The following is a 23,820-nucleotide window of genomic DNA, read 5'->3' as shown; positions in this document are numbered from 1 at the left end:
TTAGGCTAATAACGTTAAACTCAATTACAGTCCTGCTAGTGGGAGCTAGGGTGGCTGTCATTGGATATATATTCAGAAGCTCACGAGTGAATAGAAATGCTATTCAAAAATGAGTTTGGAAGTTTATCTCTGTGAATTTTAATTGGCTCCAGATGCTCTATGGCGAGAAATGAGTAAGAAGCTCATTGTGAACGTGAGTTCTAGTTTGATTTCTCTGCACTTGGGCTGATAACACGGGCAGCAGAAGGTCACTTAGGGGGGGAAGGTCTCGTCTTGATCGGTTCCTTCAACACTTTTTGGGCCTCATGTATTAATGCATACGCACGCACAAAAAGGGTATAGATATAGCAATGAATGGTAATGCTAAAACACAATGCAGCTGCCTTTTCACTCCACTGTGAGCTTATTCTTATTGCCATCATTTTGATTGATCATTATTATGTTCAAGAATTGATTCATATGGTGGTAAATGCTGGTAAAGGTTGGAAATATTGCTTCAAAATGGCATGTATTAACCTTCAGGGATCAAATTGAATAAGAACATGATTCACTATACTGTATTATGCCTGGGCTGCTCCTGCATGCAGTACCACATGTTGCCACTTAACTTCCCAAATGCACTGTTAACAACTGTAGGAAATCGAGTACCGTCCGCAGGGATGATGTATTTTTGTAGGCTTTATCCAGAAATCGCCGCCATTTGGTTCTTCAGTGGAAAAGTCTATGGGGTTTTAGAATGGGGATTTCACTTAAATGCATAAAATAAGGTCTGTGGTTAACAAACGTTTATGGGAACGCGAACCTGGGTTCTGCATGATACTCTTCACAAACGTGAATAACAAAAAAAACACACATTTCCAAAAGTCATACAAGTTTCTGAAGATTATCATGCTGAACCCAGATTTGCGTTCCCATAAACTTTTGTTAACCACAGACCTTATTTTATGCATTTAAGCGAAACCCCCATGTTAAATCCCATACTTTTCCTCTCAAGAACCCAGAAGTATACTTCCGCACTCATTCCTGCGGCTCTCTATGAAACATAATGGCAAAGCTACTTCTGCCACAGTGAATTAAACAGCAATAATGAAATCAGCACACATATAATGTGTTATTTTCCTGCAGAATGACAGCACTCAGTTAAAAACAACAAGTATAGGCCTAAACATGGTCGTCCGTCCGCCTCGAATTGGAGCCGTCTCGCCGTCTGGCGGCACCAGCGAGCCCTATATGCTCGGACGCCACTACGCCCTCCCTCCTCCTGTGGAAGCTCCGTGTGAAAATGGCGGAGATTGTGTGCCAGGCAGTCTGAATGAAATTGAATGTAACGTTCGCAATTCTATGTATTAAATTCTAAAAAACGACCCTCAACATTTTGGAAGGCTAAGCCACACAACTAGTTCGTTATAATCTAACGTCATGCTATGAAAGGCGACTTTACGACGATGAGCCAAGGCAACGGCCAGTCACAACTCTCGTGCAACTGACGTCACGCACGTATCGTCGGCGCTGAGTCACATTTTCGAGCAGCCCCCGTCAGCCGACGGCGCCCCCTCCCCGTAGGACGGCGCTCCACCCGCCGTCATACGGGGAGGGCGGGGCGAGGCTCTGACGGACAACCATGTTTAGGCCTTAAGGCAAAGCTTCGATCCAACCAGTTCTTGGAATAAATACAATGTCGTTTTGTAAAATGTGAGAGCAATTTTCCCCTGCAGAGGAGCAAACCCGAACTGCTTCGACAAAGTTGAACTTCTACAATACAATGCACCAAGATTCCTCATTCTTTCATCGCATTTTGAGCTGAGCCAAGGACAGAATTTAAAAAAATAATCAAATTTAAGTAGCAAACATTTTGGGGCGAGCTCCTCACAAGGCTGGAACAACCAAGTACATAATGTTCACTTGAAATGACTGACAGGGTCAAAACTGATTGAGGCAACACATCCTTTCTGTATTGAATGGAACATTTCCTTGCCTCTGTGGAAAAACAGGCCAAATGAGCAGCATGCTGATAATGCAGCACAAATTATACTCAGACATTTTAATCAATAAATGATCAGATATCACTAAAGCCAGCGTGATACAATGTATCATTTATTACTCATACAGTACCTAGTGCATCGTCTTTTTTCAATATCGAGGCCTTCATATTCCTTGTTTTCTCTCTTTAGATCCGTGTAATAACTCGGGGTAATCTATCTCATCCCGCCCAGCCTTAATAAAATATTTCCATTATCTAGCCGACACAAACAATGACTCACTGGTGCCACGGTTGCCGTAGTGGGCTTGGCCCTGACGACACTCGACAAAATGAAAATAGCAATGAAGTCTACAAGAGGTGAATCCCTGCTACCGCTCATCACGGAGAGCGTGTTGTACATCTCCAGACAATAAAACATAATAAGGGGACACAGGATGGTCTAGTTGTTACAGAGCCCATCCTTCAATCGGCACAGCGGAGCACCAGGGGTCGGGCCAGACGCTGCCCTACTGAAACGTCCTTGAGCAACACTGACTGCTCGCCAGCGCCGGCCGGCCTCCCCGGAGGAAAGCGAGCAACACGAGAATTTCCCCCACGGGGATCAATAAAGTATCACGCTGTTAAAAATAAATACCCTAAAGCCAACAAGGCAGCCATTGCTTGCTGAACTATTAATTAATTTGGCCCGGCCTTATTAAAGTTTTATTATTACATACAAGCAGCAAACCATTAAGATTCATTGAGCACAGATGCCGTTTTAATATGAATGACATGGACAAATTGATGGTGTTACATTCTGATACAATGGCATCATTGGCAGACAGCATGATATGTAATATTCAGATAATAAATACATGATCATTGCCATGTGTTGGGATTTCTCTCAACTTGAAAGGGAAACAATTAGATGTAAGCACACAACTAAATGAAATCCCACAATTTTGAGTGGTGGGAAACTATGTTATGTTGTCAATGACATTTGACTGCTGTACAAAATATATCTACAGTTCATTTCCCCAAAAAAGAGATTATTGTTGCGTTTATATCATCTATAAACGGAGCTGTTAGAAGAATTCCCTGCCCGCACTTGTGTCCTTAGAAATTAATTAGCCAGTTGAAAAATGCATATCCCTGCAAATCCTCACGTTAAGCTCCCCTCTCATCATCTAAACTGTGCGGGACGGGTGCGATGGGCCTCAGCCCACGTTTCAAACACATTCGCCGCCTTAGAAGAAGAACTTCCACGTCGCCGCCTCCTTAAAAGATCCCTGGAAGGCAGCCTGGATCTCACAGGATGATCAAAAATGACCCGTTAAGCCGACACGGCTGCAGGAATTAAAATACATTAGCCTCTTCTCCAGTGTCCATTCCCACGGGGAGCAGGAAGTATATTCTCCTAACTGAGCCCAGGGCCTCCTTTGTAATGGACCATAACAAAGAGTTATGGATATGAGATGTCACAGGGATAAGACTCGGCTTTAAATGGGGCAGTAGCCAATGTCTGGCTTCCTCCTTATCAGAGGTAGAAAGGAATGGCACAAGATAAAAAAAAGACGTGGTGAGCATCTTCTCTTTAAATTGCTCTTTGTCCCCTCGTCTCTCATAGGTGCTCCGGAGCAATTAAGGTGTTGGTGGAATTTGTGGGCTAGATAAAAGCTGGCTGGTCAGATCGTGTAAACAAGCCCTCTTCCTCGACCTTATTGGCCGATGTTAAAGTGAGCTACTGGCTGTAATATCAAGCTCCTGGTTTGTCCCTCCACGGTGTAAGAAAAAGCTAAGTAAGTGGCCCCTATAATGAAAAACATTCTTCTAACCACTTTAAAGAGGACTTGCATAATAAACTATTTTATATGACTAACTTGTAGTGTTCACAAGCACTCGAGACGGGAATGGGAATGAAACTTTATTCGTCCGCACTTTCTGGATTGGTGCTGGATGTCCAGAAAGCTCTTTCGCCGTTTTGAGTCACGGGATTATAAGTGGATTCACTTTACGAGATGAAACGACACGCCCGGTTTAGCATAACAATCGGACACACGGTGGTTCAATTTAATGGCAATATTGTGAGAGCTATTTCCTATATCCCCTTTTACAGTCGTTGGCAGCGGTCAGCGCTGAGATTGAATTACGGTAAGCCCATTACTGTTAACCTTACAGCTCCTGTGTAAGTGCACAGCAATCCTGTTATAAGGCTATCCTGTTATACATGGCTGCGATATGAACTGCTGGAGACGCATGATTTCATTAACTAATCAGATCCCGTCTTGTTCTTAAGTTGATTTTTTCCCCTCCTCTGCTCCAGATCCTTGAAAACATAATCCCTGGAAGATTAGAAGGAATTATGGGAATTTTCAGCAGAGCCAGTGGGATGGGATGGATTAGCGCGGCGACCCCCCTGAAACAGCACTGCTAGCAGCCAGTGCCATCTCGCTATGGAAGGATGTAAATGCTAAAGAGCCTGAAAAAGGATGGAATTGGTTTGTGAGAGATGGTGCCTGTGATGTTAAACCCCAACATCTTTACATTCAGCTCACCCACACTCCAAGGCAGGGCTGTACCAACGCATCTCAAATGGGTCATTTTTTTTGGGGGGGGGGGGGGGGGGGGGGTGTACAGTACCACTGATATTGATGGATCACAAAACCGAATCACAAATATGAAATGTTTTATGCGACGGTCGTGGGATGCAGTTTCCTTTCAGAGGATGGTAAATCTGCAAGCTAGGTCTAACATTTAGCAAGGCGTTTGCAACACAATCTCGGTGCCGATACTGCTGGTCCCCCTCCAAACAAAACGTAATAATGCCTCCTGTCCTCCGAGAAGTCTCAGCCATGCATCGACATCAAGAATCAGTGTTGTTGCTCCACCCCGATCTCCTCGTTCCAGTTTCCCCAGCATCCTGCCTGCCTGCCTGCCTGGGCTGGAGGAGGTGAGACGGAGAGAAAAACCTCCTGCTCCCCCACTGTGCTGGAGATGGATATCCCGGAGGCACAGTGCGGAAAAGCTGCTGAGCCCGTTGAACAATTAATCCCAGATCAAAATGAGAAATTTGGACCCCCGCTACCTCGCCGCATGCTTCCAGCAGGTGTGCCCCGCCCCCCCCCGCTGGCACCTGCCTGCGCAAATAAAGATGTTATCAAACAGAAAGTGGGAAACTGTTGCATCAGGAAGAGTCCTGCGTGCGGAGTGCACAATGACGATACAATTAGAGTTGATTTGAAGCCTAATTTAAAAGACTCTTTGGTGCCACGACGCAGGGCTATGCTTGTTGAGGTTTGCAAGCCTATGAGAGCTGCGCAAATATCATCAAGCAGTGACATTGTAGATTCAGGAAGGGCGATTGTATTTCCTTCAATCGTCATGTGCGTGAGAGTGTGTTTGGAAAGGAGAGAGCACGTGTCCGTTTCACATCGAACAATTGCAGTTCAAGGCTTTTTACCATATCTGTCCAACTGCTACCATGTGCGTAGCAACCACGTGTATTCTGATCATTCTTTCACGATCCACACTGCTGCTACCTCGACCGCCATCACCTCTGCAGAGGAGAACGTCTTTTTTCTCATTTCTCTTTTCCTTCTACCGTCCAATCATCCGTCACACGCACTGTTCTGCAATTGACCTGATTGTAATAAAACAGTGTTTCGGGTCGGTTCCCCGCCGTCGCCACCATTAGCGCCGAAGAGGGCGGGGAATGTATGTTGCTCACTGGCGAGCGATTGATCGTTCCTGGCGGGGATTTCATCTGGCTCTATCCGCGCGCACACACACACACGGTAGCCTGCGTGCGCTTTGCCCTAACAACCACCGGGTGCGCTACACGCCGCTAATGAGCTGATGGATCAGCGCATCGATCCATGTGCCGCAGTCTAGGAACGGCCAATTACCTTAAGTAAACAGTGAGGCAGCCGGCTCCAGGCACGACCAATTGAGTCGAGCACAATGGAGTCGGGGGAAGAAAATGTAGATAGCTGGAGGAAGTGCAGAATGTGTCATGCAATTCAAATTGCATTGTGTCAGACTGTGGCTCTGTCTTTTTTTTTTTGCAGTTTGTCACTAGGAATATCAAGTAGGGAATTCTAAAATAACAACTCGGTGAAACAGTAGACTGCCAATAAAGCAATGGATCTAAACGATTTCTGCTCTTTTAATTGTAGTCCCAATTCCACGTTCTGCTCTACACAAGAACACCTGGTGACAATTCATGTATGTAAGGTGTGTAGGATATTGTATCCATGTGTCAATCAAAACAATTTGAAATCAATGAGAACACCTGTGGTACCTGTGGCTCTCTCTCAGGGCCTCCTTCCCCTTCCTCCAGGAAATCATGCCCCGAGGAGACATCTTGGGCTTGCATTCGATCAGCACGTCGCCAGCCTGTCGGGCCAGGGTTTGGGCCTTCAACAGGTTCTGGGAGAAGTCTGGAGCAATGGCTGAAAGAGAGAGAGAGAGAGAGAGACACACACACACACACACACACACACACACACACACACACACAGACAGACAGACAGGGCGAGAGTGAGAGGGATATAAAGTGTTGTTTACTGTGAGGCAGAGGGGAGAAGGAGAGAGGAGATAGATGAGGTTCAATTTACTGTCAGAGAGGAGAGAGAGGGGCGGAGAGAGAGAGAGAGAGGGAGAGCGGGGCAGAGAGAGGGAGAGAGAGAGAGGGGCGGAGAGAGAGAGAGAGGTGGAGAGAGAGGGAGAGAGAGAGAGAGAGAGAGAGAGAGAGAGGGGTGGAGAGAGAGAGAGAGAGGTGGAGAGAGAGAGAGAGAGGTGGAGAGAGGGGCAGAGAGAGGGCGGAGAGAGAGAGAGGGGCAGAGAGAGAGGGAGAGGGGCGGAGAGAGAGAGAGGAGAGAGGGGCGGAGAGAGAGAGAGAGAGAGAGGGGCAGAGAGAGGGGAGAGAGAGGGAGAGGGAGAGGGGCGGAAAGAGAGAGAGAGAGAGGTAGAGAGAGGGGCAGAGAGAGAGAGAGAGAGAGAGAGAGAGGGGCGGAGAGAGGGAGAGAGAGAGAGAGGGGCGGAGAGAGAGGGGCAGAGAGAGATGAAAGAGAGAGGTGCAGAGAGAGGGAGAGAGAGAGGTAGAGAGAGAGAGGGAGAGAAAGAGAGAGGTGCGGAGAGAGGGGCAGAGAGAGGGGGAGAGAGAGATGAAAGAGAGAGGGGAGAGAGAGAAATTAGAGGTTTTTTAGAGCTATTGAGGGAGAGAGAGAGCAAAGGAGCATCCTAAAAACATGCAGGTCATTCCATCCATTAGGTAGGTCAGCTCTAACATCCTTTTATATGTGCAACACACACACACACACACACACATACACACACACACACACACACACACACAAACACACACGTGTACAAGAACACGCCCACGCACACACACAGTCTCAGGTGCATACACACATGGACAATCGCAGTCATATACACACCGTGAGGGAGCAGACATTGGACATGATCTTTAAAAAGACATTTCCATTGGAAGAGGGGTGACTTTCTCTTCCTTGATAGGACATTATGCATCAGGAAGTGAAGCCGCGGGGCTCCGCCTCCCAAACACAAATGGGAGGATGTAAAAGGAGAGGGAGGCTTTGTTGCTGCTCCTCGAGGCCTTAATGGTCTGGAGCTGCTCTGTATGCAGCAGCACCCCGACTCAGCACAACGCTCTTCAAAGCCAACGCCGCCTGGTGCCAGTGACAGGGCTGAGCACCTGCCCACGCAGGCCTGTGCACGTGTGCACGCGCACGCACGCACACACACACACACACACACACACGCACAGTCACACACACACACACACACACACACACAAGCTGTGTTCACGCACACACACACACACGCACACACACACAAGCTGTGTGCACGCACACGCACACACACACGCACGCACGCGCACACACACACACACACACAAGCTGTGTGCACGCACACGCACACACACATGCACGCACGCGCACACACACACACACACACACACAAGCTGTGTGCACGCACACGCACACGCACGCACGCACACAAGCTGTGTGCACGCACACGCACACCCACACACACACGCACACACACCACAAGCGTGCACGCACACGCTCACACCACACACACACACACACATGCGCACACACACACACACACACACACACACACGCACACCACAAGCGTGCACGCACACACACACACACACACACACACAAGCTGTGTGCACGCACACGCGCACACACACAACCTGCGTGCACGCACACATTGTACTTCACAATTATTTCTTGACACCGAGTGTGAAATGCCACCTCTTCCTCTAATCCCAACAGGACAACAGATATTGCCATTAAACCTCCAGCCTGGAGATTCCAAGCTGTCAGTTTGAGCAATAAAGTCCTCCTTTTTTACTGGGTCACCCAGGAAAAAAACAACAACGCCGGCTCGTCAAATCTCTGAGGGATACAGGATGTGATTTTGTTGCTGTGATGATACACTGTAAAAAAATGTCTATCTTATCTTAAGAAGTCGTTTAGTCTCTCTCATATATTCAGCCTTCAGATCTTTTCTTTCTCAAACCAAGAGAGAGACAGAACGATGTGGCAGCGAGGTGATCACTCACACTCTCACTCACACAGATGCAGTGTGAACTTTCTTGAAATGAGTGTCGGTATCTCGAAACAAGTCAGAATAAGAGATTACTGCACTACTACTGCATCAAGAAAACGCCACTTGATTCTACAAAATTGTTGAAACAAATTGATTTGAAACCAGAACAAGAAACAAGTGAAACCATCAAACTCAATGGCAGTCCCCCCCCCCCCCACCCACACACACACACATTTTAAGACAATTATGATCTTAGCACTCAATAACAAGATGAAATTTTATAGCCATAACACGGGCCAGGGTGTCTCCCTGAATACAAAAAACATATAATTTAATAGTTTAGCAATCATTATACTAACAACACTAACCAACTAACCACCACTTCTACACCACAACCACAAATTGACGGCCAATCTACCCAGACGGACCTTATGAGACCTAATTAGAAATTTGTTCGGCATAGCAAACGGCGCCTACATCCCAAGTTTCAAGTGTCTAGGTCAAACGAGGCGGCCGGGAGGACCGTTTAAGTTTTGCTGCACGTTATAGCGCCCCCTGTGGCCGAAATGTGGTCAAACAGCTTGGAGACCGGGTTACTGGGGTGGGTTATGTGTCTGCCAAATGTGAAAACGTTTGACCAATCCGACACCGAGCTACAGCCATTTACAATCAGCATATAAGACGAATAAGAATGTGGACAGAAACAATAGGTATTCCCATCATTGGCTGTGAATAGCTAATACAGACGTAAGAACAGCTGTGTTTGCTGTATTTCAATCTTACCGATGACTCTGAGCTCAGTGTTGCTGTAGATTCGCCCATGCTTGTTCTCCGCCACACACTGGTACATGCCGATGTCCGCCAGCTTCAGGCTACTGATGGTCAGCACGCCATTATTCACCTGGACTCTGTCCTGCAAAACACACACACACACACACACACACGCGTGCACGCACGCACACACACACACACACACACACACACACACACACACACACACACACACACACATACACACACATTACACGACACACTCGAGGAAGCTGCAGTACTAATCTCTACAGGTTTAGACAATGTTAACAGTCAGCAGGGGGCCAGCAGGGGGCAGTGCAGCGGTTGCCCCTGGCACAAAAACATGCTCCAATACTGCTGGAGGTTCACGTCCCATCAGGAGCTTCTCTGCTGTGGCTGAGGACCTCTGTATGTTTCTTACAGGACTGTTTTGGGAGTTTGGCCTGTTGGTTGGTTGGTCATGTCCCAAATCATCTGACCTCAACAATATTGCCATTCAGACTCGAGACTTTATTTCCTGCATTCTGGTGACAAAAACTGCATCTGCATCTTTTAATTTCTTTTACCCTAAGTTTGTATTTTTTTTATATTAAAAATCGCTCAACAGTTGAGCAGGCGAGGCCGGGCAGCGGGCGAGGTGCGTATGCGAGCCCACGTAGCGGGGGCGAGGCCGGGTAGCGCACGAGCTGAAAAACCAACGAGGTACGGTACAAATAGATGAGGAGGAGGAGGAGGGGAAGGACGAGGACGAGGCATAGAGACACTGCATGAAATAGGCCACGCCCATCACGGGGGAAAGGCTCCGTTCATTTCCACACACCAGCGTCATTTTCCTTGAATTAAACATAGCTAAAAGCTGTTGTGTTAAAATCTGCGCAGACAACAAATGTAAATAAAATCGCCAGTTAAAGTTTTTTTGTACTCCTGAGCAAAACAAGGAAGCCATTGAGAATTGGCGAGAAGAAAAATGTGGATCTAGCTGTCAAGGAAGTAAGTTGGAGTGTTCATCTTCCGTATATACGATCTTTTTCTAAAACACCTAACCATGCACGCGACATAGGAGAACGCCAGGATTGGAGGGGGGCTTTCTGTTTTGCCCCGTCTTGGGCATGGTTTCTGAATGATGACGCGTTATGCAGTGTCTCTATGGTAGGCTAGAAAGGAGCGCGCTCTGTTTCTAGTACCTATAATGCATGTGTGTGTGGAACAACAGCAGCTCCCGAACAAATTAGTTTTTTAATAGTTTAACAACACTTTTGGATCATGTCACTACTTGAGTTTACCTGTAAGATGCCGTTTTTCCCAAATCAAAGACTCTCATAGATACAAGAGTTTGTTCTGATTGACTTCCTGCCAAAAAACAAGTAGTCTAGTCTGCCAAACAGTATTTTCAGAGAAGACTGGAATAGTTAGATGTGACAGCTGCTAACCATGGAGACAATATTTTTGGCGTAATGTATTTTGTTAGCAGTGATAGCTTAATCATAGTGCCTAGACTATTTTTGTGTTGTTATTTTTAACAAATATATTAAATAGGGACATTTTGAAACTTGATCAAAATATGGGAGAAAATCATGAGAAATGATATTGCAGGAGAACGCTGGGAGAGAGCAGTGGAAATCTGATGTCTCCTGGGAAAAGTGGGAAGGTTGGGAAGTACTGTACTGTATTGTACTGTACAGTACAGTACTGTACTGTACTGTACTGTACTGTATGCTCGTCACATACTGGGTAAAGACACCAATGGGTCAAACTACCTAAATGTCGGAGTACTGCTTTACTGTAACCGTTGTACTGTCTCACAGTACCGTGTTTACCCTGCCTTTTCGACACAAAATGGCCCCGTGAGAAGGGTCTATTGTACCTACCTACCCAACTAACTAACCAACTAACTAACTGAACATGTCATCAATTAATTCATTGTTGATCTGGAATTGCCGGTCAGGTCAGTTTCACACACAACAAAGCATAATTTTACAGAAACCACTTCAACACTGAAGTACAGTGCAGAAACGTATTTAATTTGAGTACCGTAAATTCCGGACTATAAGCCGCACCGGTGTATAAGCCGCACCTGCAAAGTTGACTATTTTTTTCTTATATAAGCCGCACCGGACTATAAGCCGCGGGTGTTTTAATGTTTTTTTTTTTTTTTTTTTTTTTTTTTTTTTGTGTTTTAATGTTTAATTACCATATGTAAGGGTTCATGCACAGAGGGGATTGTCGGGAAAGAGATGGCTGTTTGAGGAAGCTCCCATTTATTAACATTTCAACAAAACAACATAACACAACACCACCTGTGTTGTTTTTTACAGTGCACACAGTGTCATACAGTGTCATACAGTGTGGTGAAAAGAGGGCAAGAGAGGAAATTAAAACTTATTATAGTTACAGTATATAGGATTTATAGTTAGAAAGAGTGCTAAAAAAGAGAGATTTTTTTTTTTTTTTTTTGGAAAAAATCCATAGATAAGCCGCACCGTTATATAAGCCGCAGGGGCCAAAAAAGGCCAAAAAACGGGAAAAAAGGTGCGGCTTATAGTCCGGAATTTACGGTACATTCCCTTTGTGTACGTGCCACTTACAATGTGTTCTCAGACTCGTATGTATAGTATTAACAGTATTAGGGTGTATTTTCAAAGTAGTTTGTGGCAGCTACAGAGGGTTATTGTCTTCTTGCAATATTTGTCCATACAGGTAGGTCAATGCACAGGTTAATAAGACTGGAATAAGGCAAAAAATAAATGGTTGCCAAGCCTTATTATTCCAACAATGCTTTCACACCTGTCTGCCTATTTGTACAGGTGAAAATGTGCTAAGTGATCTTAAGTGCACCCACTTGGCCCATATTGTGCTCGTGGACCAGATGGTATTGTTTATTTATTACCATCTTTTTGTTTTGTTTTGTTTTCTTAAATTTATGCATTTAATTTATTGAGTCATCTGAAATCACCTCCCAACAACCTTGGCACTTCTTCACCACAAATCAAACAGACATCCCCCCCCCCCTGTTTTTCCACTGACCTTTGACTTTATGTCAGAAATTGGTAAGTTCTTAATTAGGAAAAGATTCACAAACAGCCCAATTAGCGCCTTAGCGGTACCAAATAAGTGATCATGTGTGAGGATGGTGGACTAAAAAGCGCTTTGAGGTGGGTAATTAGCGCTATATATGGACATTTTAAGTACTTGTATGTCAACTGTGTGTTGGTTCTGATGAATGGCCTGATCTAATTCAAGCTTTAGCCACACTTTTCTCTCCTCTGGGGAGGTGGATAATTGAAACACTGCTAATTTTCGGTGCTCCTAATAGGCCCGTGGTGACGAGATGTAGCCCCCCTCTGGTAACAGAGCACTGAGACATTATCAAACGCTGGTTGAAATCAAGTCTCTGTGGAATTCATCAGGGATAGGCGAGACACGCGCCATCTTCCTGCTCTTCCAAATGTTCCTGGTACAGCGTGATAGTCTCTCGCTAGAAACAAAATGTCATCGTGATGAATATGCGTACTACACACACACACCGCAACCGCAACGCAACAATCGCACAAACTGAAGGAGGCTCTTCCTCTCCCAACGCTCCTATTGACCTTTTGTGAGGAGCGCTGCTGACTTCCTGTTTATAGTTGTGTCAGTTTAAGTGTGGCGGCGCTCATTGTTCTCGCCCTTCAGCCTCCCTATTGAGTGCGGCCGGCCATTTTAATGTCATTGACAGAGTGGGTCCAGAGGGTCCGCCCGCCACTCTGTCTGTTGTCTGCAATCATTACAGCACTGCCACTTCAAAACACAACGACTGTCTCTTCACATCAGTCACTGACCTTGGCCAGGCTTTTCAAATGGGGCCCACCAGTCATACAGGACCATGGGCAAACGGCTGGCCTGGGCCCAGTCATACATGGGAAAAAGGAAAAACAGTTAGCAAGCACGACTCCCATAAAGATATATAAAAAGTATACGGGTGCCTGGGTCGGAGGATACTAGTAGGTGATAGTCATACATGACCATGGGCAAACGGCTAACCTGGGCCCAGTCATACAGGACCATGGGCAAACAGCTGGCCTGGGGCCCAGTCATACAGGACCATGGGCAAACAGCTGGCCTGGGCCCAGTCATACAGGACCATGGGCAAGCAGCTGACCTGGGGCCCAGTCATACAGGACCATGGGCAAACAGCTGGCCTGGGCCCAGTCATACAGGACCATGGGCAAACGGCTAACCCTGGTGCTGGAGCCACCACCAGAGGGGGTCCTGGGTGTGGATGGGCGCACTTTCCAAGTGGAACACAACAAGTCCCTGAGTTTTGGGGATGGGAGTGGATGTGTGTGTGCGTGTGCGTGTGCGCACGCGCGCGCGTGTGTGTGTGTGTGCGCACACACGCGTGTGTGTGTGTGTGCGCGTGTGTGTGTGTGTGTGTGTTCAAGGCACAGAGATGAGAGAGGCAGAGAGGAAGAGAGGGACTGTGAATAGATGATAGATGTCCCTTGTGAGGTGACAGAGAGCAGAGCCCCGGGGGATGAAGGAGATGAAAGAGATGTGTGTAAGTAAGTGCATGGGCTGGTGCCACACACACCACGCTCTTCTGTAGGCACTGCCCAGTTAGAACCCCTCAGAGACTCAGCCGGGCTCCAACATCAGCTCTTTCAGCACCGGAGACAAATGGTGGTGTTCGTCTGCTTCATGGCAGCTCATTAACGATGCTGGACTCTTCTCTGATATCAGCACTGATACAAGTCACCATGTGCAGAAGCTAATCATGCACCTTCTGCACCGCCGATGATTACAATGATCCCATTTTGTATCTTTCCCTTTTCTTTTGGATTCCCCCCGTTGGCCATTTCTCTTCTAGGCTGTCCCGGTCGTTGCTCCACCCCCTCTGCCAATCTGGGAAGAGTTGTAGACTAGCACATGCTTCCTCCGACACATGTGCAGTCGCCAACCGCTTCTTTTCACCCGACGGCGAGGAGTGTTTCACCGGCTGAACGTAGTGCGTGGGAGCATCACATTATCCCCCCCCCCAGTTCCCCTCCCCCCTGAACAGGTGCCCCCCGAACGACCAGGACACGCACCCTTAATCTGGCTTCCCACCCGCAGACACGGCCACTTGTGCCTGCATGAACCTGTGACCACTACCGGGATGCTCAATGATCCTCATTCCTGATAACGGCGGGTGCGTCGATCGTGCGCCGAAACAACAGCAACTCCTCAAAAAGTCACGTCTGCCATTTTGGAGGTCGACTGCAAAAAAAACAACCACCTCCAAAACACACTTATGTATCTACTGTAACTGAAGGGGAGCTGGCGGTGGAGTGGAAAAATGCAAGTGCGTGAGTGGGTCCTTGTTTCACCGGGGTGACATTTTGAAGTGACAGGCCTCCTCGACGCCATTTAATTCCCTTGGAGGGGACCCAAAATGAGGGAGGGGAGAGGGAGAGAGAAGGAAAAGAGTGAGGAAGAGAGAGAGAGAGAGAGAGAGAGAGAGAGAGAGAGAGAAGAGGAGGACTGATCCATTCTAATGAGGAATAACAAATGGCCCCCTTGGCCTTCCTTTCCTTCTCCCTCTCTCTCTCTCTCTACATCGCTGACCTTTGGGTTTAGAAATTGATTTACTGTTGGCGCGCTTGACGGTGGCATTTTGAAAATGGTAACAGCCCACCTCATTAATATAGCCACATGTACAGAGAATTATGTTACCTTGGCCAGCCGCCAAAGCATTTTTTTACAGTGTTATTTACAAATCAATAGCGGAGATGCACAGGTGGACTGATCAGGGTTTCGTGCGGTTAAGGATGTGTGGCAAAGAGAGGAAGTGACCTTTTGTCAGCCGTTCAAAATGACCCAACTAATAAGACAATGACGACGTTCACAACAACGACGCATATTCTTAACCACTGAAATGTTCTTTGCTGCTCGTACGTATCTCCGTGTTGTCATGACGACGCACCATTTGGAGAACAGTACCTTCTACACTGGGCGTGCATTTTGATTCAACTAAAGTAGCCCAGATTGAGCATCTTATCTCAGCCCTCAATCCAAGTTGAATAAAACTACCACCACCACCTGCTCCATTGGAAGAGATGGCCAACAACAACAACAACAACAACAACAACGACAACAACAACGACAACCCAGTTTAGGTCGCAATCCCAACACCGACACAGTAGTCGGGTTTCCATCCACCTGTTTTCATGCGAAATTTCAATTTGCGAATAAAAAAACGGAGTGGAAACGCTGCAAAATTCACGAAAGCCTCCAAATATCGCAAAAAAGTTTTCACACTTGAGGGAGGTGGAAAAGCCGGGTGTATCAATAAAAGGAAAATGCGATAAGTGCTGCAGTGGAAACAGATTAAGCGATATTCCCTTGTCTCTCCATTCAAAAACCACGCAGTTTGCCTTGATCACTGCAAAACATGACACGCTGTGTAGCCTCCACACAATAGGGCTACACACGGTAAATCATGGTGAATAGGCTACACAGCACAATACCCGCCATGGTAAACAGAAGAAGACTGGGATATTAACTTTAAGGTGACTCACTTCTAAAATTGAATGAAATTGTATTAACTTACTATCTGCTCCATGGATTATAACGTTATGCTTGTCGAGTCGCACCTGGTAATCCAGAAATTGCGTTATGGTACCTTTGTTTACATGTAGATCATCAAGAAACTCAAGAAAATGAATAACGTTAGACATGTTTAACATAGCTGTATATCGGGTCTAGCAGCTGATCAGCAGCTCAGACAGCCTCAAACACGAGGTGATTGACAGCTCTATAATTCGCATAATAGCAGCAGATGGAAACGCGCATTATTTGGCATTTTCTTTTGACGACTTTCTGAAAATTCGAATTTGCGATACCTTTGGATGAAAACCCAACTAGTGACTGTGATTCACTGTCCACCATTTCCTTCAGGCAGAGAGAGAGAGAGAGCACTCCCTCCAGCAACACAATAACACAAAACAAGCACAATAGCATCAATGTGAATTGTGAAATGTACTTTGGATGATAAGGCGTGTTTCAGCTTCCCCGGAGAGACGAGACTTAATGGTAAAATTGAGAGTGGCAGAAAGGATAGATTGAGCATCAGTTTATAAGAGAGTCCCTGGGTGATGACAGGCAGAAAATGGCATCACTTTGGCTGCTTTGCAAAACACACCTCCAACACACATGCGTATTATGCACGCACACACATGCGCGCGAACACACTCACACACACACCTACACACACACACACCTACACAGACGCACACACCTACACAGACGCACACACACACACACACACACACACACACACACACACACACACACACACACACACACACACCTACACAGACGCACACACTTTCGATGCCAAATTTAGTCCAAAACAAATGAAGCAATTTCAAAGTGCCATGTTCTTGCCAAGTACAAGCCTCTGAATGCGAACAATTAAAATGAGTCCAACAAACACACGGTGAATGATAGTAGACTGCTACAGAAGACCTGGGGGGTATTTCAAAGAGTTATACAAGTTAAGCCAGGTAACTTTCAAAAATGTTTTGAAAAACCTTCTCATTATTAGTAACAGTCATCAACATGCATGACTGAATCATATTCCCAAATCTTGATATCCAGTATCACAGCATGCTCTTTTTTCCACTGTTCTCTTATCGTCTACTACTGTCTTGGCATTCAATCCAAGCCACCTCTCCACACGACGTTCTGTTCAATGAAAAGAAAGAGGTACAACACTCTCAATCACATTGAAATAAATGCACGTCATTCTAGCCTTGCAACTTTGCAGCTTTCTTCCTATATCCATTATACTTTGGATTGAAAGCACTGCTTTCTCCTCAAGTTTTCAAAGCCGGAACGATCCATCCTACTCCTGGGCTTGTTTAAAGGAGCCAATATTTGACTATTTGATCCAACTGTTCTGACCTCCATGGGGTCCAGAGGCTCTCCGTTCTTCAGCCAGCGGTACGAGGGCTTGGGCTTGGCGTTGGCCTTGCACTCCCACACCAGGGTGTCGTCGATGGGCTTCTGGGCATCCTGAGGCTTGTCAGTCAGGTGGGGGGGAGCTGTGAGGAAATGAACACCTCAACGTTACACCGGCGCTTCAGAATGAGCAGGTTGCAGTTTTAGAATGAATCAATGAAGCCGACCAAGCGGGCAATTAGTTCTTAATGAAGCATCCAAACACACAAATGATCAATCCACTTCCCATTAACCCAAACCTGACCCCTACGTGAAAAACATATCAATAGCAAACAACTGTAAAAGCACATACAGATTCAATAGCAGCTGTTGAAACCATTTAGCCTCATGTAAAATGAAAAGCTGAAAGATACGTTAATGGATTATCTAGGATCACACTCATGCAGATATTTTACAAGAATATGATTTACTGAACGTAACATACATTTAGGGCCATATGAAATTCGTTTCCGGTTTATTTTATTTTCCAAATTCTGTTTTTTCCCCCATTTTATTTTATTATTATTTTTATTTTAACTATTTGTGTTCACAAGATGTATAAGCAGACAGAACAGTGTATACATGGACTCATAAGATATACAAAAAACAATGTACACGTTAGCATAAACATGCAGTAACAGAGGTTGCACGAATTTGTGTTGAGTGATCATTTTCCCCTCCCCTCCCACCCTCTACCCCAAAAATCCAACCCAACAACCTGACCCACAGTGCCTTCTAAGCCCCCCCAAACCGCCCATCCAAGCTTTGGGCCGGAGTGGCAGAGCCGAATAAGCCAGTACCAGGGGGGTAATTATTTCTCTAGGCCTATTTTACAATTATGAAATAATTTAGGTTGCTACAATAATTAGGTCTACTTTTGATTTTGATAATTAGACCTACTTTTATACATTTCAGCCAAATTATGGAACATTTTCACTATTTCACTATAGTGATAAGAGTTAAGTTAAGTTATCCTTTATTTATCCCCTTGGGGAAATTCATCCTCTGCATTTGACCCATCCTCTACTAGGAACCTTCCTAGAACTAGGAGCAGTGGGCAGCCACTGTGCAGCGCCCGTGGACCAACTCCAGTTCTTTTTGCCAGTACCTTGGCCAGGGGCACTGACAGGAGTATTAACCCTAACATACATGTCTTTCTTTGATGGTGGGAGGAAACCGGAGCACCCAGAGAAAACCCACACGGACACGGGGAGAACATGCAAACTCCACACAGAAAGGACCTGGGACGGACCGGGGTTCGAACCCGGGACCTTCTTGCTGTGAGGCAACAGTGTTAACCACTGAGCCACCGTGCCGTCCTCATGCGGTTTATATATCACAAGGTATATTCCTCTCTGGTCTTTTTGTCATCCCAAATCCAGCAGGTGGAAAATGGCGGTGTATTTACGACGGTGGTCCTGGTGTCACATAATGACTAGCACCTTATCTCCGGCGACACTGTCAGGAGATTTATGGCCTTTCTGATGCAGCCACATAAATACTGCCTGTGCTGCCAGGGTCAAGGCGAGTGGGCTGGTTGAGTGCTTCTCTCTGTTTGCCTGTATCATTATAATAATGCAATAATAATAATAATGTGCTGCCTAAATCACAGTATTATCAATAGACCTGCAGGTCAGTCATGCTGTGGTGTGAGGATCTACACACAGTATGAGGGAGATGAAAAATGTGTGTTTTTTTTTTTTTTTGGTGGGGGGGGGGGGGGGTTGACAGAGTAGACTATCTAGTTCTATCCTGAATAGTGGCATGTCTTATTGTGTAGTGAACTTGTAGAAGTCCATATACTGAATCTTAGACGCTATAAAAAAAAAAGCTTAGAAATATAGAGACAATAACATTGTTTTGCAAAAAAAAGACTGGGGTTTCATGTTATTTCTCTTTGTACTGTATTTCTTATCTTCTGTAACAGCGTCTTGCTGATTGCATTGCCTGAAGTGTGTGTTCCTCGCACGGCTTAGAACAAATTCGGACCCATTCAATTAACATTTAAAAGCCTATAACGAGAAAAAAAGGGCTCTGCAGCCCCTTACAGAGAATGGAGATAATATTCTATTATGGAAAAACAAGCCCGCCTCCTCTCTATAATTCCTTTCACAGGAAGGAGATCCTGTAAGAAATGCATAGTGAAGGGAGAAAACAATACACAATTGAAAATATATCACTACAAATACAAACACCGCATGACAAGCAGCCACCAAATATGACAAATGAGATGGCCGGCGATGAGATACAGTAATGGAAAGGGAAGACGTGACGCAAGCCAGCGGCGTCTTTACCAAGTCAATCTGATCTTCTTCGGGTCAATTCATGCGTTCGACTGCGAAAACCATGATCTAATTTCATAAATCCCCTGGTGGCAGGGAAGGGCAATTAAGTAGGAAATGGAAGGAGAGGCCACCCCTTATTGTTCCTGTGCCAGCATTGGTTAGGTGTCACGCACACCACCACATCCCCTATTGATTCTCCTATTCGTCCACAGAGTTGATGGATGTCCCACAAGCTCCCGTCTGTGGCAGTTTAAAATGAGATTACAGATTTTTATCACCTGGCGTCCAGCCAGTCTGCCGGGGCTTTGAGAAAAGACAGGACTTTAAGGCTTACAAGGAGAAACACGACTCGCACACGCCGCCCTACAGGGGAAAGGTGGAGGGGCCACGCGACTTAGCGCCAAGGAGGCGATCGCTAATCCCCGTTTGAGACGGAAAAGGTTGAAAAGTCACGATCTTTGTTTACAAAGTGATGACATCACTCCACGTACTTTTGTTCTACAGCCTGTAGGCCGTCAAGGTCCATGACTGCGATGCTGCTCTTTGGACAGGCACATCTCTACCCTTAGCCTACCTACAGGTACTGTGAGTGATGCTGCACTGCTCTTTGGACAGGCACGTCTCTACCCTTAGCCTACCTACAGGTACTGTGAGTGATGCTGCACTGCTCTTTGGACAGGCACGTCTCTACCCTTAGCCTACCTACAGGTACTGTGAGTGATTCACCTTAGCCTACCTACAGGTACTGTGAGTGATTCACCTTAGCCTACCTACAGGTACTGTGAGTGATTCATCTTAGCCTACCTACAGGTACTGTGAATGATTCATCTTAGCCTACCTACAGGTACTGTGAGTGATTCACCTTAGCCTACCTACAGGTACTGTGAGTGATTCACCTTAGCCTACCTACAGGTACTGTGAGTGATTCACCTTAGCCTACCTACAGGTACTGTGAGTGATTCATCTTAGCCTACCTACAGGTACTGTGAGTGATTCACCTTAGCCTACCTACAGGTACTGTGAGTGATTCACCTTAGCCTACCTACAGGTACTGTGAGTGATTCACCTTAGCCTACCTACAGGTACTGTGAGTGATTCATCTTAGCCTACCTACAGGTACTGTGAGTGATTCATCTTAGCCTACCTACAGGTACTGTGAATGATTCATCTTAGCCTACCTACAGGTACTGTGAGTGATTCACCTTAGCCTACCTACAGGTACTGTGAGTGATTCACCTTAGCCTACCTACAGGTACTGTGAGTGATTCACCTTAGTCTACCTACAGGTACTGTGAGTGATTCACCTTAGCCTACCTACAGGTACTGTGAGTGATTCACCTTAGTCTACCTACAGGTACTGTGAGTGATTCACCTTAGTCTACCTACAGGTACTGTGAGTGATTCACCTTAGCCTACCTACAGGTACTGTGAGTGATTCACCTTAGTCTACCTACAGGTACTGTGAGTGATTCACCTTAGTCTACCTACAGGTACTGTGAGTGATGCTGCACTGCTCTTTGGACAGGCACGTCTCTATCCTTAGCCTACCTACAGGTACTGTGAGTGATTCACCTTAGCCTACCTACAGGTACTGTGAGTGATGCTGCACTGCTCTTTGGACAGGCACGTCTCTACCCTTAGCCTACCTACAGGTACTGTGAGTGATTCACCTTAGCCTACCTACAGGTACTGTGAGTGATTCACCTTAGCCTACCTACAGGTACTGTGAGTGATGCTGCACTGCTCTTTGGACAGGCACGTCTCTATCCTTAGCCTATCTACAGGTACAGGTGAGTGATTCACCTTAGCCTACTGTACCTACAGGTACAGTGAGTGATTCATCCTACCAACAGGTGCCGGGGGGGGGAAATCCAACTTTATTATCATATCAAAGGCATCCTCCTTTCCGAGGAGAGAAAAATCTGGATTTGATGATTTCAATCGGGCCCATCCCTACAGGGCCTGGTGGGCAGACACCATCAATGCATAAACAGTGGAATAATGGAGAGAGAAAGGGTAAAAACCCTTCATCAAGAGCCATTAAAAGCTTTGTGAGAAAATGGACCATAACAGCAGTGTTGGTGGGGGGAAATCACCAGGCTCTCCCTGAGGGCTGGTATAAATCTGTGTGCACTCCAGCCTCATGCTGTCCCCAGGCACAATAAAGGGCTTGTCACGAATGAACTATTGGTAATAGTTTAATTTACAACCGCATTCCACGATATGATGCAGTTATATACGGATCCTAATAAAAGCTACAGAATGCATGACAACAAATATGACTTCTGTCAGAGGGAACGAGATTCGCCCCGCTCCAAACTAGACTTTTATAAGGCGAGATTTTCCACTTTATGCTTGGTAGCTGTGAAGATTTAAGGTTTTCCCCCCCTGAAATAAATCTGAGGGCTATGAATCAATGGCTATACGATTTGGTAAAAAACCCATGAATCTACATGATGTGCTGACAGGTCGAAGCCATTTGATATATTTTTTTACCTTCCAAAGACAAATGATGGGTGAAGCGCGGTGTGTGTGAGATCAAAGTGAGTGAAACCATCGTGCTACCCACCGTAGAAAGACAGCTTCCCTTTGACCGAGTTTCTTCCTCTGCTGTTCTCAGCCACACATTCATATATTCCTGCGTCCTCCTGCTGGAAGTAGGGGATGTCTAAGACTCCGCTGGCTTTATGTATGTCCACCTTCCTGCCAAAAGATGCTCCGTCCACTCTTCTCCAGCTGATGGTCGGCACCGGGCTAAAAGCACACACATAACAAACAGCAAGGCCGTGATAGGAATACGAATAGCTTGTTTCATCTGGGGATTTAGCCTATAGCCTAAGACAAAATGCTTTTTTCAGTGGAGACTGATTGATCTGCACAGTTAATTGGCTTATTTAATGTACACATACTGTATAAAGATGGGGTACAGTACAAGAAAGAAGAGTTCTGCCTTTGAAATCACTTCACAGGATCTTCAAGCATTAAAATGCAGCTTACATTAACAGACATGACAAATGGTGCAGTTAGGACCATTTACTAATACAATATAATAAACATAATAATAATAATAATAATAATAATAATAATAATAATAATAATAAACATAATAATAATAATGATGATAATAATAATAATAAAAAAATAAATAATAATAGGACCATGATATACTGTTAGGACCATGATATAATAATACACTGTTAGGACCATGATATAATAATACACTGTGAGACTTACTTTCCAAGTGCAAAGCATTCCAGCTTGACAGTGGAACTCTTAGCGACGGGAACGATGTCAGGAAACTGCACTTCGATCTTTGGCTCGTATTCTCCCATCACACCTGGAGTTACAGCACCAAACACATCATGAATGCTACGCATGTTTGAAGGCACCTTTTTCAGTTCAAGGCCTGCAAAGGTGACTGGAAAGCAAAGGTAAAAGTCAGATTCAGGTCATGAATGTGTTCGTTACAGGATGAGCTGAGTAACTCTGCATCTGCACTCTATTCTCTCTTTGAACTGTTGGTGTATCCACGTCATGTTTGAGACTTGACTTGATGCACGAAAAGAAGACTTGAGACTTGACTTGACGCATGAAGAGAAGACTTGACGGGTGATTTGGGATTTGACTTTGACTACTTTACTTTGATGACTTGAAAAGGTTTCTAACATCTTGTGTCTTTGTGTAATAATTACTTAAGATTCAAAGTGATTACATTTATTCCACCAGATGATTGCATTTAAATTCTGTTTTCTGAATTTGTATGGAATGAGTGCATGTATTTATCATTTAGACTCGAAATTAATGACATGGACTTGATTTGACTTGTTCATCTACATTTAGACTTGGGCCTTCAGTCTAAAGCCTATGAAACTAGTATGTAGAGGAAGAGGATTCAGAAGCCTACCGTCGACCCGCAGCACTAGAGGAGTCGGTGGACCTTGAACGCTGCTCTTGGTGACGGTGTTGGTGACCACGCAGGTGTAGTTGCCCACATCAGAAGGCTCCACTTTGGCGATGTAGAGGTTGCCTGTCTTTTGGGACACGAAGCGCCGCGTGTCCTGGATGACAAACGATGGGTACTCGTTGAAGATCCACGTGAAGGTGAGCTCTGAGAACACACAGAGGGACACTGGATGTAGGACGCATTGGCCACCCACAAGTCGAAGGCCCCTACGATATTTATGGCCTATGCAATATATGCAATATGAAGGGGTTTTCTAGTGCCTGAACCTCTAT

At 45.6% G+C, this 23,820-nt stretch overlaps 1 protein-coding gene across 1 annotated transcript in view; it reads right to left on the bottom strand.

Annotated features, from left to right (window-relative positions):
* Positions 1–23,820, bottom strand: part of cntn3a.1 (contactin 3a, tandem duplicate 1) — a 91,000-nt gene that overhangs the window by 18,215 nt on the left and 48,965 nt on the right. The window contains exons 5-10 of the mRNA XM_083641497.1: positions 23,489–23,692; positions 22,819–22,921; positions 22,154–22,338; positions 17,264–17,403; positions 9,332–9,461; positions 6,261–6,411 (exon numbers count right to left, since the gene is read on the bottom strand). Coding sequence (XP_083497623.1) covers positions 6,261–6,411; positions 9,332–9,461; positions 17,264–17,403; positions 22,154–22,338; positions 22,819–22,921; positions 23,489–23,692 — 913 coding nt within the window. The remainder of the gene's footprint in view (positions 1–6,260; positions 6,412–9,331; positions 9,462–17,263; positions 17,404–22,153; positions 22,339–22,818; positions 22,922–23,488; positions 23,693–23,820) is intronic.

The sequence above is a fragment of the Poromitra crassiceps genome, assembly GCF_964638095.1.
Source record: "Poromitra crassiceps genome assembly, chromosome: 8".
Classification (NCBI taxonomy): domain Eukaryota; kingdom Metazoa; phylum Chordata; class Actinopteri; order Beryciformes; family Melamphaidae; genus Poromitra; species Poromitra crassiceps.
The sequence above is the reverse complement of the archived record's forward strand: the minus strand, read 5'-3'. Positions and strand labels throughout refer to the sequence as shown.